This window comes from Melopsittacus undulatus, chromosome 1 (genome assembly GCF_012275295.1).
Source record: "Melopsittacus undulatus isolate bMelUnd1 chromosome 1, bMelUnd1.mat.Z, whole genome shotgun sequence".
NCBI classification, from domain to species: Eukaryota; Metazoa; Chordata; class Aves; order Psittaciformes; family Psittaculidae; genus Melopsittacus; species Melopsittacus undulatus.
The window spans coordinates 137,854,330-137,877,866 of record NC_047527.1 but is presented as its reverse complement, the minus strand read 5'-3'; the positions used below and the strand labels follow the sequence as shown (position 1 = coordinate 137,877,866).

At 38.2% G+C, this 23,537-nt stretch overlaps 1 protein-coding gene across 2 annotated transcripts; it reads right to left on the bottom strand.

Annotated features, from left to right (window-relative positions):
- Positions 1-117: 117 nt before the first annotated feature.
- Positions 118-23,292, bottom strand: HACL1 (2-hydroxyacyl-CoA lyase 1). Of its 2 annotated transcripts, XM_005144464.4 has the most exons (17): positions 23,166-23,292; positions 22,076-22,180; positions 17,323-17,363; positions 16,051-16,131; positions 12,095-12,167; positions 11,500-11,577; positions 10,444-10,538; positions 9,948-10,060; positions 8,439-8,574; positions 7,040-7,145; positions 5,535-5,618; positions 5,179-5,280; positions 4,132-4,286; positions 2,610-2,768; positions 2,197-2,304; positions 1,431-1,617; positions 118-1,135 (listed from the first exon to the last, which is right to left on the bottom strand). In XM_005144464.4, the coding sequence occupies exons 1-17, from the start codon at positions 23,238-23,240 to the stop codon at positions 1,103-1,105; spliced, it is 1,731 nt and encodes a 576-aa protein (XP_005144521.3). In that variant the 5' UTR covers positions 23,241-23,292; the 3' UTR covers positions 118-1,102. The 2 variants fall into 2 exon arrangements, with proteins under 2 accessions (XP_005144521.3, XP_033924066.1); XM_034068175.1 differs by lacking the exons at positions 17,323-17,363; positions 22,076-22,180; positions 23,166-23,292 and adding an exon at positions 16,724-16,973.
- Between the last annotated feature and the right edge of the window lie 245 nt (positions 23,293-23,537).

The window sequence follows — 23,537 nt, the reverse complement described above, 5'->3', positions numbered from 1 at the left end:
TGCATGTTACTGCAGTTATTCAACAACTTTCCTAAACATCCAATGGAAGCTGATTTCCAAAAGCTGACACAAAACACTGATCTAATTTAAATACTCTCACTAAAGGCAAAAACATATAAAAATCACTTTTTATTAATTTTCAAATATAAACCAAGAATTTCTGCATTTCTGCATCCAATGCACATGATCTCCCCTGTGGTCAGTTCCAGCATTAACTCTTACAGATATTTTACATCATCATAATGGATTGTGTTTAATCACTGCAACATTAAAATCAACTTCTGAGAGTTAAAAAGAATGAAACAAAATTGGTGACAAGATGCAACGATCTATGTTCCTTGCAGAGTACTCCAGGAAACACAGCATCTCTGCTCTCTCATACACTTGTTCATGAGTTGTATCCATTCTGCACATTTTATCTTTTTGCACTTGTTAGCAGTCCTCCTAAGGATATTGCCTTATCTTGACTCAAGCAGTTAATGCCACATGCCTCTTCCCACAGCCATAAGAGGCAGTGGTACATCCAAGTCAGACTCTGGTACTCTTGCTCCTGTCTGATGCTCTCTTTCTGCAAAAGCATGCAGAGATAGTCCTCCCCCTAAAAGTAACCCATGGCCTCGTGCCAGACCCAGACTGAAGTCCAAGCACTAATAAGCCAAGCTTTTTGCAACAAACCTAACTGTAGGCCTGGCAGCAGATACTGCCCAAGTGCCTTTAACTAGTTAACTGGCACTTAAAGTCAATGGAAAAATAGACAATAAAACAATCGAAACCCATGTCAGAGCCAGATTTTTCCCTTTTACATAGACAACAACAAAGAACCTCTTGTGCATTTAAGATGACACAAAGTAACCTGTTCAGTTCTACACTGAGTAGCTTAAGATCATATCATCAGTGTTGCTGTACAATCTGATAGAAAGCCTGGTATAGATTCATTTGTGTCTTTCATTTTAGAATTGCTTCTTTTCATCATTTAAAGAGTCCTCTAATAGCAGCTCCAGAATTTTTTTCCAATGTTTATGTAAAATGGAGTTGTACCAGTTCTGCTTCTGGAAACTGATTTAGCTTTCTTAACACACTGCATTGCACCACCAATCTTCTACTACAGGTTAGAACGAGTCAGCCAGGGAAATTCCTGGAAGAAAAAAACAAAACCAGAAAGGAATAAAAACTATATCAGAATGGACAAACAGTAGGCGGAACATGACAGAAATATGTATTGACTACCCAATGGAATCCACAGCAAGTAAAGACTGCTCAAAACCTTGTTTGGTCTCATGTTGTCAGGTATGAAAAGAAAGAACCATAAATTACAGAAACAGCAATTAAAGATACTATGCTTTTTCTGTGGTTTAAGTGATACCACCTGAGGATATCAGGGGCTTGCCTACAGGAAGTTTGCAGAAAAAGAAAGGAGAATATATATATACCTGTTTCTTTCTGTCGGATTGTGGATCAATCATTACATTTATAAGAGAAGGCATATGCTTGTCAGTCAGGCTTGCTTTCAGAGCATTCTGCAATTCTTCTGGTGTATTAACAAAGTATCCTTTACCTCCAAAGGCAGACATAATTTCCTCATAGTGTGAATTTGGCAGGAGAGACACAGGAGGCACACTGGAACAAAATGGAAAGCCTCTGATTAACAGCAGAGAAGAGCTGCCAGACACCAATTTAATTACTTCACACTTTAAATCAGTGCTAAGATGATTATTGTCCTGGCCTGATGAATTCTTGTGGGCTGGAAGAACTAAGTTTCCTACACCATTAATACTATGCTTATAAGGTAGCATACTAATCTTCATCTTCTGGAGACATTCCCAAGCGAAGCTTTAGCCTAGTTCTCTTGTCACGAGTTCTCAGCTCCAGAAGCAGAAGCCCAGAGTAATCTCAGAGTACAAGTCTCAGGTAATTTTGGAGATTATCATGTTTTTGTGGGTTAGGCTGATGTGTGTGGCCTGAGCTGCTGCAGAATCCTGAGACAACTAATAGAGACACATCTCTCTGCTGCACAGTTGTGTAAATTAGGTTGGTTGCTTACCTTTAATAACTTGTTCTTACCTACAGACACTTAGCCTAGAACTAAATGGACTTCATGAAAAATTTTAATCCAGACCACAAAGCATTAAAAGTGAAGAGAATGACCACTTGGCCACTTCTTCCTTAATTAACAAGACATACTTTGAAGATGCTCACCATGTAGCAGGATCTCCAAACTTTAACATCTCCTTCCAGGCATCTTCACCCAAACCAGTGTAAATCCCATTGTTGTTTATGATGATAATCAGGATTGGCAAGTTGTACCTACAAAGAGAAAATAGATGCATTTGGAAGAATTCTGAAATACAGGCACCTTTCTGTAAGGTGTTAGAAGTGTATTAAAAGTGTTACTTTTCCTTAAAAGGAAAATAAATAGTTTAAAAAAACCCCACTTCTTCCTGAAATGTGGTAACACGTGATGTCAAAACAGCATTAACACAACCATGTACATTTTTTGGCCTGTTTTCATATGCTGTTATGAGTATCCTATCTAAGACCAGTGTTCTAGGCTGCCTAGTTAAACTGATCCTGGCAATATATGAAGAGGGTCTTGAGCAAAAACCAATTACCTGCAAATAGTCTCCACCTCCATCCCAGAAAATCCAAAAGCACTATCTCCTTCTATGCAGATGACTCGTTTTTCAGGCGTTCGGTCTTTAGCTACCATTGCAGCTGCTATAGCAAAACCCAGTCCAACTCCCATTGTTCCAAAAGTTCCTGCATCAAGCCTAAAGAGGACAATACACAATTACTATTCCTTCATTTCTGCTCAAGCTTTTAAGTTAATCGATAGTAACTTGTCTTTACTTTTAATTATCTTCCATATAATATTCAGATACTGTTTCATGAACAATTGGTACAAAGGGATACCAGATACTTATTATATTCAAACATTTTATAAGACTGCAAATATTTTAAGTGATATAAACATACTGGAACTCAGAATTAAGAGCTCTCATACACCAGCTGTATAGTAATGAACTATTCTTGTATGCTTTTAGCTTGCATAGTAACAATATTTCAAAAAACATTCAATTACTGTAGAGATAGGCAGACTACATGAAATATTTCCATGTTTAATTCCTTGAAGCAATTGGTTAAATACTGCTGTTCTAATTTTAGTCTTCTGTTCAACTTCTGAAATCAAGTTTAAAGCTGTAATTAAGTTAGATCATTGCAGTCAGAAGCACATAATGGATACAAAAGTACATAAAGAACTAGATTATTCTGGGGTTGACTTTTCAAATTTGCTTTTAGATATGTCCAATGCAACCTGAAAAGACAACCATTAACATTAGTGGGCCCTTATTTTAAATAAGGGGTGGGGGAAATGCAAACTCTTCCCTCAACTTTACTGGAAGCATGGGGTTTTTTGGTTGGCTGGTTGTTTTCCTGTTCACAAAGAAGTATTTAGGTTCATTTAGGACTTTAGGCTACTTTCATGGGAAGGCACAGTCAGACCAGCAATTTCACCTCACCAGACAGAGCTCACTTTTCACCATTCAAGAAATGGCATTTAATTCCGTCTTATATTAAAACTAGACTAGACATAATGACATACCAACACTTACAAATTTGAGTGCCTATACTTTAGGTATGCAGGTTTACATGAAAGTGTGTCCAGTATACAATCCAATTTTCAAAATTAGTTGATTCTTCTTAAATTTTCTCTGGTTTCAAGTGTGTTTCAAAGAAAACCTTTTTGTATGAATTCGCTTCAACTTCAGAACCCAACAACTGCTTTTATTTTAAATCGAAATTTACCAGACTCTGAGAACAGAAGCAAATATCTAGATGAGGGAATTTAACACTACATTCTTCACTCTTTTGTGGAAAGTGAGTGAGGAACGATCTGTTGCAGAGCACATAGAAAAGTCACAAAAATTAAAGTCTACGACAGGACATCAGAAAATGAGTGGAAAATTTCCCTTAACCCCTCTCCCAGCATACTAGACTTTTTTTTTCCCCTCCCCCATTTAGAACCTTTAAAAAGGACCAAAAAAAAATCTGGACCATCATACTCCTCACTTAAATATTAACATGTATACATAGATCTATCCTGTTGCCAGAACAACAAAGAAAATACTGCACCTTTGACGGGGATAGTAATTTGGAAGCATAGTTCGTCCAATGTCCATGGTGTTTGCTCCCTCACTTACTAAGATGCAGTCCTTGGGTATCAGTTCTCTGATGTGGTGGAAGACTGTGTAGTAATTCATAGGCAGAGATTTCTGGAATGCTAATCCCTTAAAAAAGTAAGAGAAATTAGTAACTCCTATGGGTAGACTTTACAATACGGTGCAGAACTGAGATATGTAAATAATAACGATGGAAATAAAATTGCACCCTACTAGGTAAGGCTGGAGTATTTGGTTTTCCATGTACTATATCAAGATCACTCCTTCTGTTCCTATACTGGTGACAATGTATTTATCAGAAGCTCACTCAGCTCCACAACCTTGGATGCCCTATCATTAACAGGAACCCACTAAAACTCAGTTTAACCCTAGAGGCACATTAAATTTTTCTGCACATACGTTTGACTATTGATAACCCTAAGTGAGCTGTCACCTGTGTGCTGGGAAGTAGTTCAAAAGAGTGATCTGCTAGAATTTTAGATCCCAATCTCAGAGACATGCATCTGAACTTGCAGAATATGAGTTGCACAGTTAGGCATATGCCAGGCATCTGTGGTCTTTTGGCCTGAATAGCTACTTGCTTTTAATACAAATTATATTCCCACCAACTCCACTAGCCAGCACAATTACAGAAGAAAATTAAGAATGTATCTTCATGGAAGCTAGCTTCCACTTGGACTACCTGGAAGTACCTGGAGTACCTGTCCATTGCTTAGAGGTCACTGCTCATAATACAGCAGCTCTGGCTATGGTCTTCTGCTACTGGTTTTAAAAACCCAGCCCCAAAGTTCAATGGCTTCCACACAGTTTGAATTAAGTATTAAGACTTAACTTACAGCTCACAAGCCTGACAAGAGTAAGCCTGTACCAGAATAGCATAAATCTTCAAAGCCTGTGTGACACAACTGTCAGAATTGAGAAGTTTGGACATAAATCAGTGACAAAACTGACTATGCATTGGTACCTGTTAAGGAAGGAAACCTCTCTTCTTTAATATTACCTTTGATTTTTCCTCATTGTTCAGCATTTTCTCTCGTAGTCTCTTCCACCACTCTGAATCAGAAGGATATTTCAAAGATCTTTTGCTGAATTCTTCCAACAACTGGAACAACATTGAAATGTTGCAGAGATTTCTTTCAACGCATTTCAAAAATAACAAACCATCATGAGCCCAAGAATAACATTACAAAGAAAGATCCCAGCACAACCACAGTAACACTAATCAGAATCTTTTAACATTAAATATGTTGCCTGAAAAATGGTTTTCCTTGAACAGTTTTCTTCTTTTCTCTAGTAACTTCATATAAATCATGGGAGATTGAGTTCTAAACAGAAGGACACCTGATGTTACGTTACCTGTCCAGTCACGGCATTTATGTCACCTAATAAAGTTGCAGCTGGTCTCACATTATTCCCCATCTCTTCTGAACAAATATCAATCTGTATTTCAAAAAGAAAGGCTACCATTAACTCCAGGATATTAAAGACATTTTTTTTTCAGTTACAGTGAAAAACATGGTCTAACAATGTCTTCACACTTGGTTTGGCTGTGCAGATAAACCCTCTGCCTTTCATTGACATGGCATGGGAAATCCTTTATTTAAAGGAAAATCCTGTGGTACATATCTATTTTAATAAAAGTTTATATATATATATGTGTGTATATATATATATAATTGACTTAAAATTAACTACCTGCTTCTTACAAGCTCTTGCTGACAATTTAGAACTTTTATCACTAAAATCACCACTACCTTCTCCTTGATGTTCTAATAATTATATGGAAACTACAAACCTAGGCTTAAGTATACCCTTAAAGGCTATAGAAAGCAGTAATTTTCTTACCAAGTCTGTGTGTGCTACCTGGCAATAAGAATTTGGATAGTACGAAGAAACTGAAAAGTAAATTATAACCACTGAAGCAACTTCCCCATTTTCTTTATCAGTGATGTAGCAGGCCTCTTAGGTTTCATGAAATACTAACTTATGATCAGGTTACACAGGCTATGAACTGAACCAGTATTCCAATACTAACCCTTGACAGTGAAAAGATACACTTTTAGTGAGGTGAAATAATATTAAAAGTTTTCTTTGCTTTCTTTAGACGAAGGAAGTATAAAAAATGTATTCTTTCATAAATCAAAAGGAACTCCAGCCTACAAAAATTACATTATTCCTCTGGAAACGATGCAAAGTTTGGAACCTGAGATTATGTTCCAGACGACTGAAGGCAGGCCAGTCAGCACACTGAATCAACTTCTATATTCCTTGATCATAGACTCTAAGGGAGGAGATTTTGAGGACATAAACAATTTAATGACTTGTCCTTCTAAGAGCTGGCAGATTGCCTAATACATTAATTAGTTAAATAGCCTTTCTTCCTCTTATTTCTGAGGGACTTAACTCTTATAATGACCGACCTTGGATCTGAAAGTTACTCTATTTCAGAAAATCTGCCTGGGAGAGCAATCAAACAGTTCGAAAGATGTCACACTTTCAACACAATTTGCTTTCAATCACAGGAATTCCAGCGCTCCAAAGATCACGCAAATATAGTGAGTCTAATCCTGTAATCCAGCTACATGGAAATGTCTGCTCTTATCACTAGAGCCGCACCAAGTCCTTGGTGGCTGGAACAACACTGTAACCATTTTTAGAAAAATAAAGGAAAGTAAAAGAAATAATGAAAGAAATTAGAAGTATTTCTGGACAACTACCATAACTATGGTGCACTGTTGTCACTATCCATAGTGCACTTCATGTGGCAAGTAACACCATACCAAAATAATTTACATCAATTGCTCTAGGCAATGCAGGAAGAGGACTTTCTGCACATGACAAATGATCATTTTCCTGCTCACCTGAATAACCTTTACATCTTTTTGAAACCTTGGTGGTAGACCAAAATGCAAAATCCAATTCAACCTTGCACCAAGCAGGATGATTACATCAGCATGCTGTAATGCCCTGAGAAAGGGAAAGAAGAGAATTAGTTAAGCAGGAATTAGTATGAAATTTAATAATGTTTGCAAAATTAGAAGTAAACCTAACCACCACAGCAAACCTCAGAATATACATATAATCTTTATTTTCTCTAAATTGCTTGCTTAGCCCCCAAGACCTGTATCTTTTTACACAGCCAAGTATCAAGCCATTCTTGAGTTTAGGAACTCAGAGAAGCTGTGGCTGCCCCATCCCTGGCAGTGCTCAAGGCCAGGTTATATGAGGCTTTGAACAACCTGGTCTAGCGGAAGGTGTCCCAGCCCACAGCATGGTGTTGGAACTAGATGATCTTTAAGGCCCCTTCCAACCCAAACCATTCTATGATTCTACAATTTTCCTGATACACCATGTTTGGGAAAGGAATTATTAGAGTAGAAGACTTACTACTGTAAGTAGTAAACTACGCTGAGGTTAAAGCAAAAGACTTACTACTTTGACACTGGCAATAGCAGATGCCAAAATTAAGATTATTGTGGACCTTTCATCTTGGACTCCTGTTAATTTACCTTTCAACTGGGCAGACAATATTTGGTATGTTCTTTTATTCTCCATTTTTCTTAACAGCATGCTTAACAGAGATAAAACTAAGATGCTCAACAACAGAAATACTGTAATCTCAAAGTATTTAAATGCTCCATCTGTAAGCTGACTGTGCATATTCATACCTAATAGGGTTCTCACAGTCCATTCACATTAATTTTGCAAAAGACAAAAAACCCCCACCTCTTACAAATGACTTTACAACACAGTCCTTCAGTGTAGTTTGAAATACCTTGTATTTCTTTTAAAATAATGTGGAATTTACCCATGGTGTATTGCAAACATCATGCAGAGACAGCAGATAGCAAAACTTCAACTGCAATGTGTGCATCTTAAACTCTTGTTTATGGTTTTAAAATAAAAAGCTGGTAGTGCGCCAAGTTAAATGTTTAACATAACTGTTTGCCAGTTTCATTTTACGTTATTAAATACATACTAATAACGCTGATAAATCTACTTGTCCTAGATTTCACAGTTATGGCATATTAGCTATCAGATAAAGTATCTTCCTGGCCAGGCCTCTTAGAGCATTGTCAAAAGTGATCCACCTAAATCTGTTGTCTCTTTCCAAGCAAGATCTTCAGTGCTTTAAAACGAGGTACAAAGTGTGGCTGAAAAATCTGTTGTATGCACTTGGTCTTCCCTGGCATCTGTAGACCACCAGAATTCCTAGTTGATTCTTAGATGTTAGGATTAGAAGCCTTGCTTTATATTTACGTTGATCTTGCTGCAGCTACGCAATTTGGATGGTTATCAGGAACTACTCCTTTTGCCATTGGTGTAGGCAAAAAAGGCAGTCCACAAAGGTCCACCAACTTTCTGATGTTGTTTTCAGCGTGTGAATAAGCAGCACCTGAATGAAATGAAAAAGACTGCTTAATACTACAGAAGCCTACTGTATTTGCTTGAACTTCAATTAACCTGATTACATTCATGGCAGAAAGAGTACTATTTCTCATTATGAAAGTTGCCTGTTATTTTTCATTGTGGAGAATTCAAACCATAATATGCCAAACTACAGGTATTTGGGTTCAGATTTCCCATATTTGTTTATAAAAGCCTTGTCCCTCCTCCCCTGCCTGCTAAGACTTTAGCTGAAGTATTCAGCTATTTCTGTGAAGCAGGGCAGGGAAAAAATAGGAAATTTTGTTTATCTAAAATGATAATTTTGAGTGGGTGAATTTGGTATTATGGGGCCAAGACTTCTGCAGCAGCAACAGATGACAGTCTTTGTGTTGTGTCATGTCATTTTTTGCTTGCCCCCTGCACGCTGTTGTACCACATGATCCATAACAATCTGCCCAAAACAGATTTACTATAAGTCTTTAATGAAAAAAAACCAAACAAAAACCCAGCTCAAAAGATGACATTGTAAAAAGCTGTGTGCCTATCCATACATTTACAGTACATGGCTGCTGTATTAAGGGTGCGCAGGAAATCTAGAAATCTAGAGCAGTGACTGGTGCTCATGCAATAACATAAGTCCATAAGTCTTAAATACTGAAGAATAAACTTCTGCTAACAATACGTAGCAGAAAGTCCAGAGGTATTTGTTAAGTAAATTCTCAATTGTTGACATCAACAAAACATGCATTTACGTGTTTAATATTCTTACCTTTCACTTTCAAAGAACACCCTCGTGTTCATGTGTACTAAGCCAGAGAGAGGGAGGAAAAAAAACCCCACCCTTTCCTGATCTACCTTCTGTCTACTATTTTGTTACCTAATCAATGAAATTATCCATTTCATCTCAATCATTTGAGTCCCTGATTAAATGTAGAACCTCTCTCCAAGATATGGATGATACCAGCAACTGTAGGATAATAGCTTGGGTGAAATAAGTAGGTTATTTCAATTCAATTCAGTTCTTAAAAGTATTTGTTTGAAATTTTGGAAGTGATACTTTGGTACTGGCTCCAGTCTTAAGAGAGTGGTTACCCACTATTTTCTACTCAAACTTGTCAACTGATGAAATCCTTTTCCCTTATACTAGATGAAAAAGACAACAGTTGCACACCAGAACAAAAATACTCTAAGAACAGATTAGATTTTAACATCAACTTTTGAAGAAGTTTATAGGTTTTGTTTCAGGTACCTTTTTTTTTTTTAATAGTGCATAGGACAGTGCGAATAGACAGTGCTAACACTTATGGGGAAAAGAAGTTACTTTAGTTCTTATCCTTGTCCTGAATTTGTATGGTTCAAAGCAACATCGAAGCATGCTACCTTTGCCAATGATGAGCAGAGGCTGCTTGGAAAGAGCAATGATAGATGTTGCTCTGGATACAGCAGAGCTTTCAGCTGTGCTGATGGGAGGTGGCAGGCAGCATTCCACATACCTGGAAGTCAAGCAAAAGAAGCTCTTAAAAAATTCAAAGCAAGAAATGTTGAAAGATAAAGCCACAGTTGCTACACACCATGTTACTCTCAGCATTTATCAGAACACAATATATTTTTATTTAAACAGGCTCTAAAGCTTTTCTTGCATATTCCTTTCATCTCACAGGTAGTGCTGTTCCAGAGATATACAAAGTGACATTATACTGTATTAACATCATATTACGTCATTCCTTTTCGCACATTTCATTACAAACTATAATCCATGGCACATTGTGATGGAATGTTTACATTCAGAGGGTGGATTTTCTTGTTTTAAGAAAATACAAAAATAACTAAAGTTCATTCAGTGACTTGAAAAATAATGAATGTAATCTTTACGCACTTGACAGAGCTCTTGTTCACCTGAAGATTCACAAAATCTCCAGGTATGTCAATATAGCAGGAACCTGGACGACCATATATGCTGGTTCTTACAGCCTAGAAAAGAGATAATCAGTGTTAACCACCACTTAAGAACACATTAAGAATCTTTATGTGTAAAAACCAAGAAACCCCTTCTCCAGGAGAAGGAACATGCTATTTCATACTGCTGAACCACCACAGGATTGATTTTTTTCCCAATAAATCAAAGTTTTGATACATTTTCCCCTAAATACAAACAGAAGCCTTTCAGTAGATGGACAGTATTAGACTGTAAGTTTTTTGCCTAATTCACAGTGAGACAGCTGCATTAGCTGCTATGTTTGGAAATCCTAAATTAAACTTTCACACAGCATTCTCTTTAAAGTAGCACAAACACTGAACAATGACAACCAATGCCTCCATTTTCTATTACTTTGCATTCCACTTCTTTTATTGCAGGTAGATGAACTGCTGAATTTGCACTTCTGGAAAACAGTAGCACTGTATGCAGAATTTAGGCTGACACGGCTAAAGTGTTGCTACAGCAATAGCAAGAGACTTTTGTAACCCTTTCTGAAGCACTAAGGTAAGGAAGTGTTCTCTCTCATTCCCTCAAAAAATCCCAACAAACCAGCACCAAACTCAAAACTCAAATATAACTATCTCCTCTGCCCACCCTCTAAATCTCCTTCTTGTAATGAGAGTGGTAGAAGAGCTGAAGTTTGCATTATTACGTTTCTAGTTATTGCACCTCTCCCTAAAAGCTTTTTGTTTCATAAGAATGTTCCAACTCTGACTGAAGCTAACAAAAAACACTGCAGGTATCAGTAAGCATCAGGCTAGTCCAGAATCTGTTTCTAACCTGTTTCATAGCATTGCTCATAGGAAAGACCCTTCTGCTTGTTAATTCACTACATCACCTAACATCTGCTAGATAAAACTGGTTTTGGTAACAACTACATAAATAAACCCTCAAAGCTTATATAGAAGGAGACAGTTATTTAATGATCTCTTGCTAATTTATTATTTTTCATACCTTTTCAACAACAGCAGGAATAGCTTCTAGGCTGCTTGGGCGGACAGACAGCTTGTTGTACAGTCTACCAGCTTCAACCTGAATAAATGCATATAACTATTATATCGATTTAGCAAAGTGATTTGATCATTCCCATCTCATTTCATCCTGAATAAAATGGAAGAAATGCCAAATGGAAAGCAACAAGCTGAAAACCCCCATGAAGAAAAATGCAGTTCCTCAGTTGACAGAAACTGTCAAAGCCATACTCATTCTCTTACGTGCTTAAGTACTTATTCTTTTTCCTCCTGGAAATTGGTGCTACTTTTCTTGGAGAGTTTACAGTCTCCCATCTCAGAACAAACGAAGGCAATTTATACCAACTGAGAACCTAAAACGGTTCATGAATTCTAACATGAGTACGGAAAAAGACATTCCAGGTTATCAGCTATATTTATCCAATGTCATTTTTCAACCAGTAGATGGAGCAAGTCATCAGCATTATAAGATCTGTTAGGAAATGTTAGTGTTTGGTGGTGTTATTCCCATACTAATGAATAAACAACATCAATTATTTAACTGCAACCTTTCTGTAGAAAACTGTATGTCTGCATACCTGAGGGAATTCCTGGAAAGCTCCCATGGTTTCCTGATTTCTGTCAGAAGAGCCTCCAATAACAATCAAAGGCCTAGAAAAGTGTATTATGAACCAAAACAAAAAAACAAACAACCTTAAGCATACAGATTTTTTAATACCTGCAATCACATCTGTAAATTCCTTATGGTCAAATCCTATTGCTCTTAGCATGGTGTGCACGTTCAGCACCCACAGATCTCAACAGGAATAGGAAGTGACCAGCACTATACAGGAGTAGATTCTAAACACCAGTGTGTCAGCTGGTAGATTTCTTATCAGCTTTTGGGTCACTAGTTTTAGGACAATCTGGACGTTTTAAGTGATCTGCATCCAGCATAAAAATTCAAAACTGAAGTCATGTTTCTAGCAATTTTGATAGCATGGGTGACAAAGCGTTTTGAGAGGAATGACAACAACTAATCTAAAAAGCTGACAAGTACTGATTGATCTAAAAAGTATCAAAATGTTTAAGAGGCAATGTAAGATGCACAAACACTAGAAATACAGAAGAAAACAATCTTTATATATATATATATGCAATTTTCAAGGTAGCAGAAGTTAGCAAACTATCCAACAGCATTTCTTCCTGCATTGTTTTTTGTAAAAAAACCCCAAAGACCAAAGAGATGAACAAAAAATTAACATGCCTATAAGCATTCCTGTTCTTTCCTAAATTAGTTCATGGCTATGTGAGAAAGGCAGCACAAATTTACAATACAGGTTATACATTCCACAGGAGCATGTTTTTATTATCACTGCCACAAAATAATTAATTTCCCTACAGTGAATAACAACTGGTCTTTTATTCAGTTTGTAGGTCAAATCCTTGAAGTGCTAAATGACGAGTCAATAAAAGAGAACTGTTTTATTAATCTGCTCATTCCTCCACACTAAATAAAGTATTGGGTCAACAGCTTTCTAGGCTTTTTCTCCTAAAAAAAAAATCTCTTCAGATAGAGCCTTTCCTTTGACTGCATTTATCTATGCAATGTATTAAGCTGAAACATTTACAGTGAGCTCAATGTATAATCCTAAATTTAGTCACCCTAAGATCTGGGGATACCCGTATCTAGAGCCAAGCTTCATAACCATGCCATTTCTCTGCTACAAATAAAAAAAACCCACAGTTCTAATCCCCTGACACTGCAAGATGAGAATTTCAGGCTTATTTCTGCAAAAAATCATTATGGAAAAATGCATTTGATGTATGCTGTAGATATTTTATTCTGCTGATTCTCTACTCTGAGCAAAATGCCCATCGCTATCCATATATAACCAGACTGTTCTCAGTGACAAACCTTATGTTCCTTTCACTTATCTCTTTCAAGTTTAAGTATGTTTTAAGAAACAAAACAACTACTGCTTCCCAATACTGAAATATAATTAAGAAAATGCTCTACTCTTAAGAAAGTCAACTCCAATAGCTGTATCTTGAAAAAGATTCGGTTTTGCTTTTAAGGTTTACACAGTTATAACCAGAAAAGTTCTTCCCCCAATGAAATCATTGTACTACTGTCACAATACTGCAGACACTTTAAAAAGCTGTGTTTATAAAATGAAATCAAACACAACAGCGAGGCAGGAAGAACATTGACTATAATAAAACTAATAAGAATAGCAAGCCTTATGGACTTGCAGGAGAAGCAAACTGAAAGTAAAAAAAAAAAAATCAGGTGCAACTTCAGGTGAAGAGCATGGCATCATGGCACCATGCTACTGTACACAAAAAACTTACCAACTATTGCAAACTCTTCTTTGGAGTCTATTCTCACAGCCAAAGAAGATACTAGAACTTTTGCTCAGGATGAGGCAGGAGAGGCAGCACGGCATGTAACTTTTAACATGAAATATCAAAAGGTTTTACCCTCAGAAAGTCAGTCTACCAAGGCCTCATTAGCTACCTCAGTAGCTAGATTTACATGTCCAAGTGTTCACTGTGACAAGCTTCCAGATAAACCAAAGGCTCTTCTACTCAGCCTAGATGTGCTCAGGCAGTAAAATCCAAAAAGCACAATTAGCATTACATTAAGCTATCAGACTGCTTGACTTTCTTACAGTTGGTAAGTTTCTTTCTCAAAATGAGAATGAAACAGAACAGGATCAGAAGAAAGGGACTCCAGGCTCAAGGAGAAAAACTCAAGACAGAGCTTTAGTGACTATCGCTTAGTCCGAGTTATGTCAGAACAAGCAGAGTCAGATCAACTATTAGCTTACTTCTGTAAGGAATGGACCAAAGCTCAGCCATTGTAGCACATTAACAATGCCAGACGTAGTGTCATGGAATCACATGATACTTGGGAGATAGCTGTGAAGGCAAACCTTGCCTTACAAATTGGTCTACTCACACCACTTCTTCACAGGGGATGGTATAGAGCAAGAGACTTAACACCTTGTTGCCGGAGAAATAGGAAGATCTAATGTGGTTGTTGGGACAGACAAGTGCCAGAGCTGTCAAGAGGGCAAGCAGCAGTACATGGCCAGAAGAAAGATGTGGAGATGATACAGGCCTATGTCTCTTTTTATGCAGACTGTGCAAGACTGGTGTAACAAAACGCCCTAGTGTGTATTGTTTTTTCACCTCCTTTGCTTGGGCTACTACTACTCTTCCCTTGCAACACTTCTCCATAACTTCTGCCCAAGCTGCTATCTAGTGAAGCAAGCCAGAAAGCTAATGATTAGTTAACATAAAAATCCTGTTTTCCTCTTCAAAGCATGGCATCCTTTCTTACAATGGTTTTGCCAGCCAAAAAGTAAATGTGAAAAACCATGTTTGGGATTCTCAGCCACTCAATGGAGGTGCCTACTGATGAATGAGCCAAGAAAAAAATTTCATTAGGCTAAATTTAGGGTCTGTGAATGCTCCTTTCATCAAGTGGCAGGCTAAAAGCAAGCCTGATGTGACCAATGAAAATATCACTGGCCAAATACTTTAGTTTGGCCACTGAAAACCAGTTTCTTGCTATATTGTGAAATCTGCTGAACTAGGTAAGTCACTTCCACTTTTTACTAGGAGTTTATGCAGTATCATCAGGTCATGGGTCTGTTTTACCTGACAAACAAGGCCTGTTTACCTGTTGTCAGGCAAAAGTGTGAGAAAACAGAAACAAATCCTGCAAATCCATAAGCAAGTGCTATGAATACTTCTTTCTTATAACCAAATCCATGACTGCTCAAAGAAAGGGTTTTCAAATGACTTTTTTTATCTAAGGCCACATAGGGACAGCAAAACTTTAGCCAATAATTTTTTTTTTAAAGTATTTGAACACTAGAGGTATTTTTTTCCCCAGAGACTTGATTTGCTACCATTCTATTATGAAGCTTCTCTTGTCAATCAGCTACTGCTCATCTTATGCCTCCCATCAGGTGTGACTGGTATTAGCAGAGCTTCTACCCAAAATACCGCATACAGCCTTCTGAGTGGCAAACCAGCTAAAACTGCTATGCCTCAGTCAAAACTTATGGGAGTAAATGCTATCACTCTGTACATCATTTAATTCAATATTTTATGACTGCTCTAAATGTCTGTGTGGAGAGTAAATAAGGATTGTAACAATGCAATTGTCAATTTGTTCACATATGAAAGAGTAATTCAACAGTGATGTGTATTTAAATTTAGGAAAAAACCTTTAAAAGTCTTCATGACCAATAAAGCATTACAAGCTGAATATCATTTCATTTTCAAATGCATCCAAACAATCAGGTATAATAACAGATTTCCCAATATATGCACATGAGGTAAGACAAAAAGGAGAACTTATCCATGAGAACACAAAACGTGGAACTAAATGACTTTTAGGGATGATAAATCACGAATTTGCTTCTCATTACCCACATGAAAGAAATAAAAGTCCTATACTAAATACTGTGGAGCTCAACATCTGCAACAAATAGCAAACAATTATTAGACTTTTAAAGGGAAAATGTTGTTAAATTACCAGCAGTTCACGGTTGCGTTTGCCATCCCACCAAGAGCATGTAAAAAACCTGGCCCGGACACTACAAGACATACTCCTGGTCTAGAGAAGAGAAGAAAAAAACAAAAACAAACAAAAAACCACCTGAAATTAAAATATTAATCATGTAATCAACAAGCATGTATTCAAGAGATTTGTATAAAGGACTAAAGACAGACATGGGAATCAAATCATTTAGTCATCAACCTAATTGAAAGAGCAAGTGAACAGTTGTTACGTGCTACCCACACAGACATCTGCAATGTACCCAGGCTTGTTTCACAGCTCCTTACTTCTTTCATCACATTTATATGGAATTTATGGAACACTTACGTTTGCACTTTTTCAGCTTCACTTCAGCACTAGATATCAATAAAGAAAGCTCACAAGGGAAGAAGTGCTTCCAGTTCAACACAAATTTTATCAGTTTAATTCCAGGCAGAGGCACTTCATATTCCGTAAAGTGATAAGAAATGCTCAGTAGTTAAGAATGACTTTTTTTTTCTTCAGTAGCTTTACAGATTTTACACATATCAGAAAAAAATCCACACCCAAAACCCCCCAGCTTAATTCAAGAGGCTTATTCAAAGGATGAAAAATGATAAAACTGCATATAATGGGTGTCATGCCTGCAGATGGAATAAGGAATGGTCACCTGCATCACTGGGTGTGCATTTGTGAGACAGCAGACATCAGATGTTTACTTTAGAAAAGGATCCAAGGGATACCCAAGAAGCACACCTCACAGGTCACAGAATGCTTCCCAAAGACCTTAAGAACAAAATGCAGTAAAAGAGGAAAAGCCAGTACCTTGTCTGGGAGACTGTAAGGCATATGATCAGTCTCTGTACTGGTAAGGTATTTGTTTAACAATAAGCCCAGACGATGAGATTGATGTATAGCAGGTCCACCAAGTTGCAAAAAGCAACAGTGGCATTTCTGCCCCTCATACCAGTGGTGTCAAGCTACTCTTCAGATATTAAAAGGGGGGGTGGGGAGGAAAGTTATAAAGTGGGCAATATTATAGGAGCTTAAGCATCTCATTGCTTCTGCCCTGAATCAGAGCAACAGAAATATTGATAAGTCTTATTGACAGTTATTTTAAAATTCATGTTCCATATTAAGTGCCCTACATCTGCACACACTGAAAATACCCAGCTCCAAAACAGAGAAATGTTCCTAGCTTCTTTTGAGTCTAACACAGTTACTATTATAAAATGTATTACTATAAATATTAATAAATATGGAATGTACCTGCCAGTCAAATATCCAACAGCAGATGCAGCATAACAGGCCTATTGAAAATATTGGAGTTAATGATACAGTTATTATTTACACATTTAATGATATCTTGCACATAACTTTCAACAAAAATAAGCAGATACAGATTTTACCCGTATCATCAGAGCTTAAATATAAGTAAATGCACCCCTTCACCCTCCCCATCGTAAGGTGTGTTCATGAAGGTTTATGTGAAAAATCTCATGACTGCTCTCTATATTTCAGATTCCTGTTTTTCCATCAGGAAATATTTGGGATTAAAAGGAAAAAACAAACAAACAAAAAACAACAAAAAACAAACAACAAAAAACAAACAACAAAAAAACCCAAGCCCCATATACATAAGAAAACCCCTAAAACCAGGGAAGCAAAATGAGTACAGCGAAGTAAGAATCTTCTGTGTTCTGGACTAACACAGAAGAGGGATTTGCAAGAAAAAAGCAGTAAGCAGAAATCCAGCAATTACTGGAATGACTCACTGTACTTCAGAAATTTGGCAAAAGGTTGAAATCACACACTGCAGAGGCTAATGAGAAGTTAGCAATTGTCTTTTACAAGCTGAGCTGCTGAAGTACTTCTCACTCCTAGTACCACACTTAGCTTTAGTTACTTCAACATTTTAAAGAAAAACTGTATTTTGAATGATTTTCCCAAAAGTTACACCTACAACTTGTGTTATCCTAGCTTATCACCAGTATTATTTCAGAGTATGTTTTTATGCTACTGCTGTAGCATAATTATCTATTAAACACTCAGACATAAATTTCACCTGGTAACAAGACAACATGAGATCAAGCAGAAAGGAAGCTGACAAGTGACCCACAAACACCAAAGGCTTCACACCTGTGACACTGCCAACTCCTTCATGTTCTCATGCTTTTGTCTTGAATTCAGCAAGTTCTAACACTTAATGGAAAAAGCTCATTTTGCAATTTATTTTTATCTTTAATATATACACTTGTTTTTTTTTTAAAGTAAGGTCCTGGCCTTACAGCCTGCCTCTATTTAAAAATGCAAGAGTTGAAATTTTGCGTGTCAGTTTTGACTGCTAATGTGGTAAGAAGTAACAAGCCCCTAAAAGTTTACAAGAAATATTTTCCTCAAACCTAGGAATAATTCTAGGTAACACAGCATGCTAGAAATCTCAGCTTAAATTAGTGAAAACACAGATGTCTTATAAGCTTTTGCATGGAAGGAGCAACAGTCTTTAGTATCTTCACACTCCCATAGGTACAGACCAACTGTGTGAGCAAAAGCCCAAAGAATGAGAAGAAACCCTCATTTTCTTTGCAGCATTAAGATAAGGAATTGTTGACAAAAAAAGTACATTGACAATAAAAACCTCTTTCTACTTTTCATATGCCTGACATGAAGAGGAAAAATGCCAGTAATGTTTAAGAATCAGGTAACAATTTGATGACATATCTGTGTGCAAAAATTCAGCAATATTTGGAGTAGGTGTTACTAAAAGAATCTTGCTAATGGAGCTCAAAGCATGGTGTTGTGTCTCCATGGCAATCAGGTTTTAGAACTAAGTGGCAAAATAATGCAGTACGTAGAATTTGGGTTCACATACAGTCATTGTCATTAAAACTTTTACTGCTTCACTCTGCAAGGAAGCAACATAACTAAAGCTATCTGTATTTAGAGGAGATGGTAAATAACTTCGAAGGTATGCTTAAAAGATTCTTGGTTTTCTGCATGTGTGAACAATAGTATGGACAAAAAAACACTTTAGTGATGAACCTTGCACCCTCACTACTAAAATGTGAGTGATGGCACTTTATCTGTTAAGGTCACAACACAGTTTATCAGCATACACTAGTTCCTGATGTTCATCAGACAGGCAAGAGGGGTATAGGCATATAAAATGAAATTTTCTACCAAAACCACAACCTGCATTAGAAAGAAATGTAGGAAGCCAGACAGAGGCACTAAACTTAAAATCTGCAACCATCCATGAGTGCTGGATTTGAACTGTAGCCAAAGCAGAGGCTTCTTCCTCCCATATAGGTAGAAGTACACTAAGGAGGGTTTAATTAGTATGTTTTCAACTCAAACGTAAGCAAACTAATACAGCATAGCTAGTAAACAGCATTTAAGCATTTTTGTACAGAGTGGCCCAGTTGAAAGAGTACAGCCATGCATAGGAGCAGTTCATAAGCCCTTATTTTAATTGTACCCAATGCTCAATGTTCCACGACTGGCCTAGAGGGCCTGGGATCAACTCATTACAAGAATCTGCTGTATGAACCTGAGCTCAACACTTGGTATCTTCTGTTACTATATACAACTTCAGTGTGGACCTGGAAAATCAGGTCACAGTTGAAAGCAGCAATCTCAGAATAATAAATAATTCGCTAAAGGCCAATTACTAGTCACTGAGAAAGTGTAACTTTAAGATCTGAGATGACACTGGCTTTGCTTTAGGTAAAGTGGCAATGGCTAAACAAGGGGAAAAAAAAGAACAAAAAATCCCAACAGAGTGCAGCAGGATAAGACACCTGTCTTGGCCTGGGAAAGCACCGTCCAGCATGACACAGTCCATAGTCCAGGCACAAAGGACAAGGGGTAAGATCTGTTCAGAGACCAAAACGTCTTATAAGAAGAGATCTTGAACCTAAGGAGGAAAAAAATGCCCACTTTGGTTTCAGCTGCTCTTACTGAAGGGTCCTCGAGCTGGATCATCTTGACAGCCAGCACCATCAGCACTAACCACACTCCACCACCTCTAGTATATTGTATACTCACAACTAACTTAGGATATGCTTATCAAGAGATTGCTTTGAATATATAGTGATAATTATTATGAAAGATTAAGAACTAAACATTACCAAAGTGTGTTGTTAAGAACAACTTTAACAATAAATATTTTTCTCTGAAGTCTAAAACTGACCCTGCTATCAGTCTTCTAAACTATCACAGCAACCTCTAACTACCCAGGGACAGATACACAACACACACGCCCCATCAAATTGCAATATAACTATTCAGTGTTTGAAGCGCATAGAGGACATGAGTTAATCTGCTTCTAGCAAATTTACAACACATTATAGACCACAGGAGACAAGCTAATGGATATTGGTAGTACTATTTGGCTTTTAACTTTATGCTTTAACCTGGCCTTTCTAGTCAAGCTGTTTATTCTGCAGTTTTATGGGCTTCTGCTACATCTGGCCCAGAAATGAGGCAGAAACTCAACCCCTCAGATCATATACAGCTTCCTTCACAAATAAAGTAAGTGGCTGTATACACATCCTCCACAGACAGTCCACACAACTAAGATACTTAGACAATTAAAGCTATGACATGTAAATATTAAGTGTATCTTGAATATACTGTGTATAATCTTCTATCCTCTTCTCTGCCAAGCAATTACTCTGTCTCCACTGAGGATAAAAAGCATAACCAAACCCACTCCAAGATATATCCTTGTTCATCCTTTTCCAGTTCACAAAGGAAAGACCTCCTGGCATTCTGATGTTAAAACAAGCCCTCACATTACTGTTATTCTCCTAAGCAGAAGTATCTCACCACTTATACAGTAGGGTGCTTCTTGTCTTCTGCACTATAGTAGAAGAGTTTAGTAAAGAGTGATAAGTAGGACAGCATCTCATTTGGCAGTGCAAAGTAATCTTCTCTGTTAATTACAGACACATGAGGAAATTAATTTTAATCATGTTAATAACCAAAGCTAAAACTCAAATACTTGCTAAATGGCCTACAGAAATAAAAAGACTGTGTTGAACTCCCAGTCCTTCAAAGGAATCAAATACACATTTTAAGCATGTTTGTATATGCTTGCTTTGCTTGTGTGTTAAAGATTTTTCCACATAAAGACAAGCACTTCTTTATAAATTCTCATATTTCAATATAAGGATGTAAGGATTAGACAGCAAAAACATACAGCTTGTAACCACCTGATTTAGAAGAACTACTATTATAATACTTTGTTGTGCCTGGGATGAAAAATGAAGGCTATGAACTACACGGTGGAAAACAAAAAGAGAATACTGCCGCAAAGTACAGGCATCTGAATATGTGCAGGTCCAGAATATTAGAAGGAGTTCCTTGTAAAAATAGTAAAATTCTAATTAAGGATGTTCATAGAGAGACAGAACCCATAAACAAGTTAAAACACAAGAAAAATCTCCTGATAAGGTAATAATCATGCAATTTATTTATCTGTGGGCATCAGAGCACGGAAAACTGATGGTCCATTTGCTAGCAGCCCAAGAGCAAGCAGACAGCTAACCAGCTTTTGTAGCAGTCCCTGGAAGTGAGGTATAAACCTGAGGTTCTTATGCTCCCTCAGACCACCTAAGAAACTACTGAATGCTTACAGTGCTACTACTGGGGAAAGCCAAACAAATCCAGAAGTACTGGTATAACATCAAAATGCTAATGAGCTTCAAAATCTGGATACCTAGACAACAAAGGTGATTTACATATATAGACCCTAAGCATATGATCATGCTTGATTTTAAGCATTCAGAAACACTACAACTTTCTATGGTTTGCTGTCTGGTGAGCTTTTAAAACTCCATTAAGAAAAAAAAAATTATCACAAGAAGGGCAAAGATTGCACCAATCCTCTCCCTTATTCCAGAAGGTTGTTTTAAAGGAACATTCAGAGACCACACTCTTGATGTAAGAAAACGTACACTGGATTTCATTCTATTGTAAAACAATTAAAGGTTTGGTCCTACTATAGTTACATACTTACTGCTTGTTCATTTCTCATTCCTACATATTTTAGTCCAACCGCTTGGGCTGCAACTGCGATTTCAGTGACTGGAATACCAACAATGCCAAACATGTATTTGATATTCTAAAAAGAAAAATGTTAAATCAGAACTGTTTCCAAAAGATAGCTTTAATAAGCACATAGCAAACACAATCAGACTAACTACACAAGCAGTCTAAAAGCAAATTATAACAGATACACATTCTCACAGATGTTCACAGGCCACTGTGGGAACATATGATTCTATGATATAAACAATGCCAGCTGATGTTTGCAGCTCAGTCCTGTGCAGTTGTGAAAGCACTGGGTTTTGGTGGCCTACAAGCAGTGGAACAACTGTTCAGCCCGGCTCCCCAATTAACACGTACTTTGTGCCTTTTACTAATCATTTCTTACTTGGGAATCCCTGCTACACCATTTTCCTCCTTCCTTCATATACTCTGGGAATTCCTTGCCGTGTTTCATGTTTTTATGCCTTCACAGAAAATTAACACCAAAAAGGCCCCAGGAAACAACGGCAGCACCGTGCACAAAGAAGCTTACAGATGAAGACTGTGCCTATTTTTGTTACAAGTGAACTACCTTTTCACGTGTGACAGGCCAAACAAAAAGTCCTTTGTCGAGACCGTGAGCATCACCCCAAGCTTAGAGACAAAAGAGGATTTTGATAATTGTAAAGGTGGCGCAGCAGGCACATAAAGCTGCCATAGGTACAGCCGCACAGTGCGGTAAGGTTTGCTTGATGGGAACATGGATCTTGAGCTCGGGAGGGGACAAGCTCCTAAGAAGCCACACTAAGCGAAAGGCTGGAGAGAGCCGCAGGAGGTCACCGCCTCACGGATGCCCAGGGACACGGCTGGAAGGGCCAGGCCGCTCCTGGGGCTCTGCGGCAGGACCTCCCTCCTCCCCGCACAGCTGCAGGGCAAACTCTTTCCACCCACCCCGGGAGAACAGCAGCGGCGCTCAGGGTGAGTCCGGCCGCTTCCCTCCAGCCCCGCTGTGCCGGCGGGAGCTGTCCCTGCCTTACTGCCATAGAAATCCCGCTCGCCGGTCTCCCCTGCCCTCTTACTTGAGCCTTGAGGGACTCGGCGATGAGCTGAGCGCCGCTAACCGCTTCCTCCCGCTCTCCGCTCACGGAAGCCATGCCTGCTGCGCACAACCCCAGAGAGAAGCACCGGGACCCTCGGCCGAAGGTCGGGTGCCATTGACTGGCACCTCGCTCGGCCACTGAGGCAGCGGATGGGGCGGGCCCGAGGGGCCGCTGGTACCCACCTCTGACCGCGGGGGCTGGGGCTGAGGCTGGGGGAGTTTCCTATTGCCTAGAGCGGGCACCCAATCAGAGGCCAGGAGGTGCCCGCCCCCCTCACGCACACGGGGGCACCTGGGGATGCCGAGCGCGGAGCAGCCGCCAGGGGGCGTCTCGGCTCGGCCTGGCGGAGCA

What these genes read in the sequence shown, in the direction of transcription:
- HACL1 (XM_005144464.4), bottom strand. Translation starts at nt 23,240, where the DNA reads ATGGCTTCCGTGAGCGGAGAGCGGGAGGAAGCGGTTAGCGGCGCTCAG. An exon ending in GAATGAGAAATGAACAAGCA is followed by an intron (nt 17,364 to 22,075) that starts GTAAGTATGTAA and finishes TATTTTCAATAG; the next exon opens with GCCTGTTATGCTGCATCTGC. An exon ending in TCTGCTCATCATTGGCAAAG is followed by an intron (nt 8,575 to 9,947) that starts GTAGCATGCTTC and finishes CATTTCATTCAG; the next exon opens with GTGCTGCTTATTCACACGCT.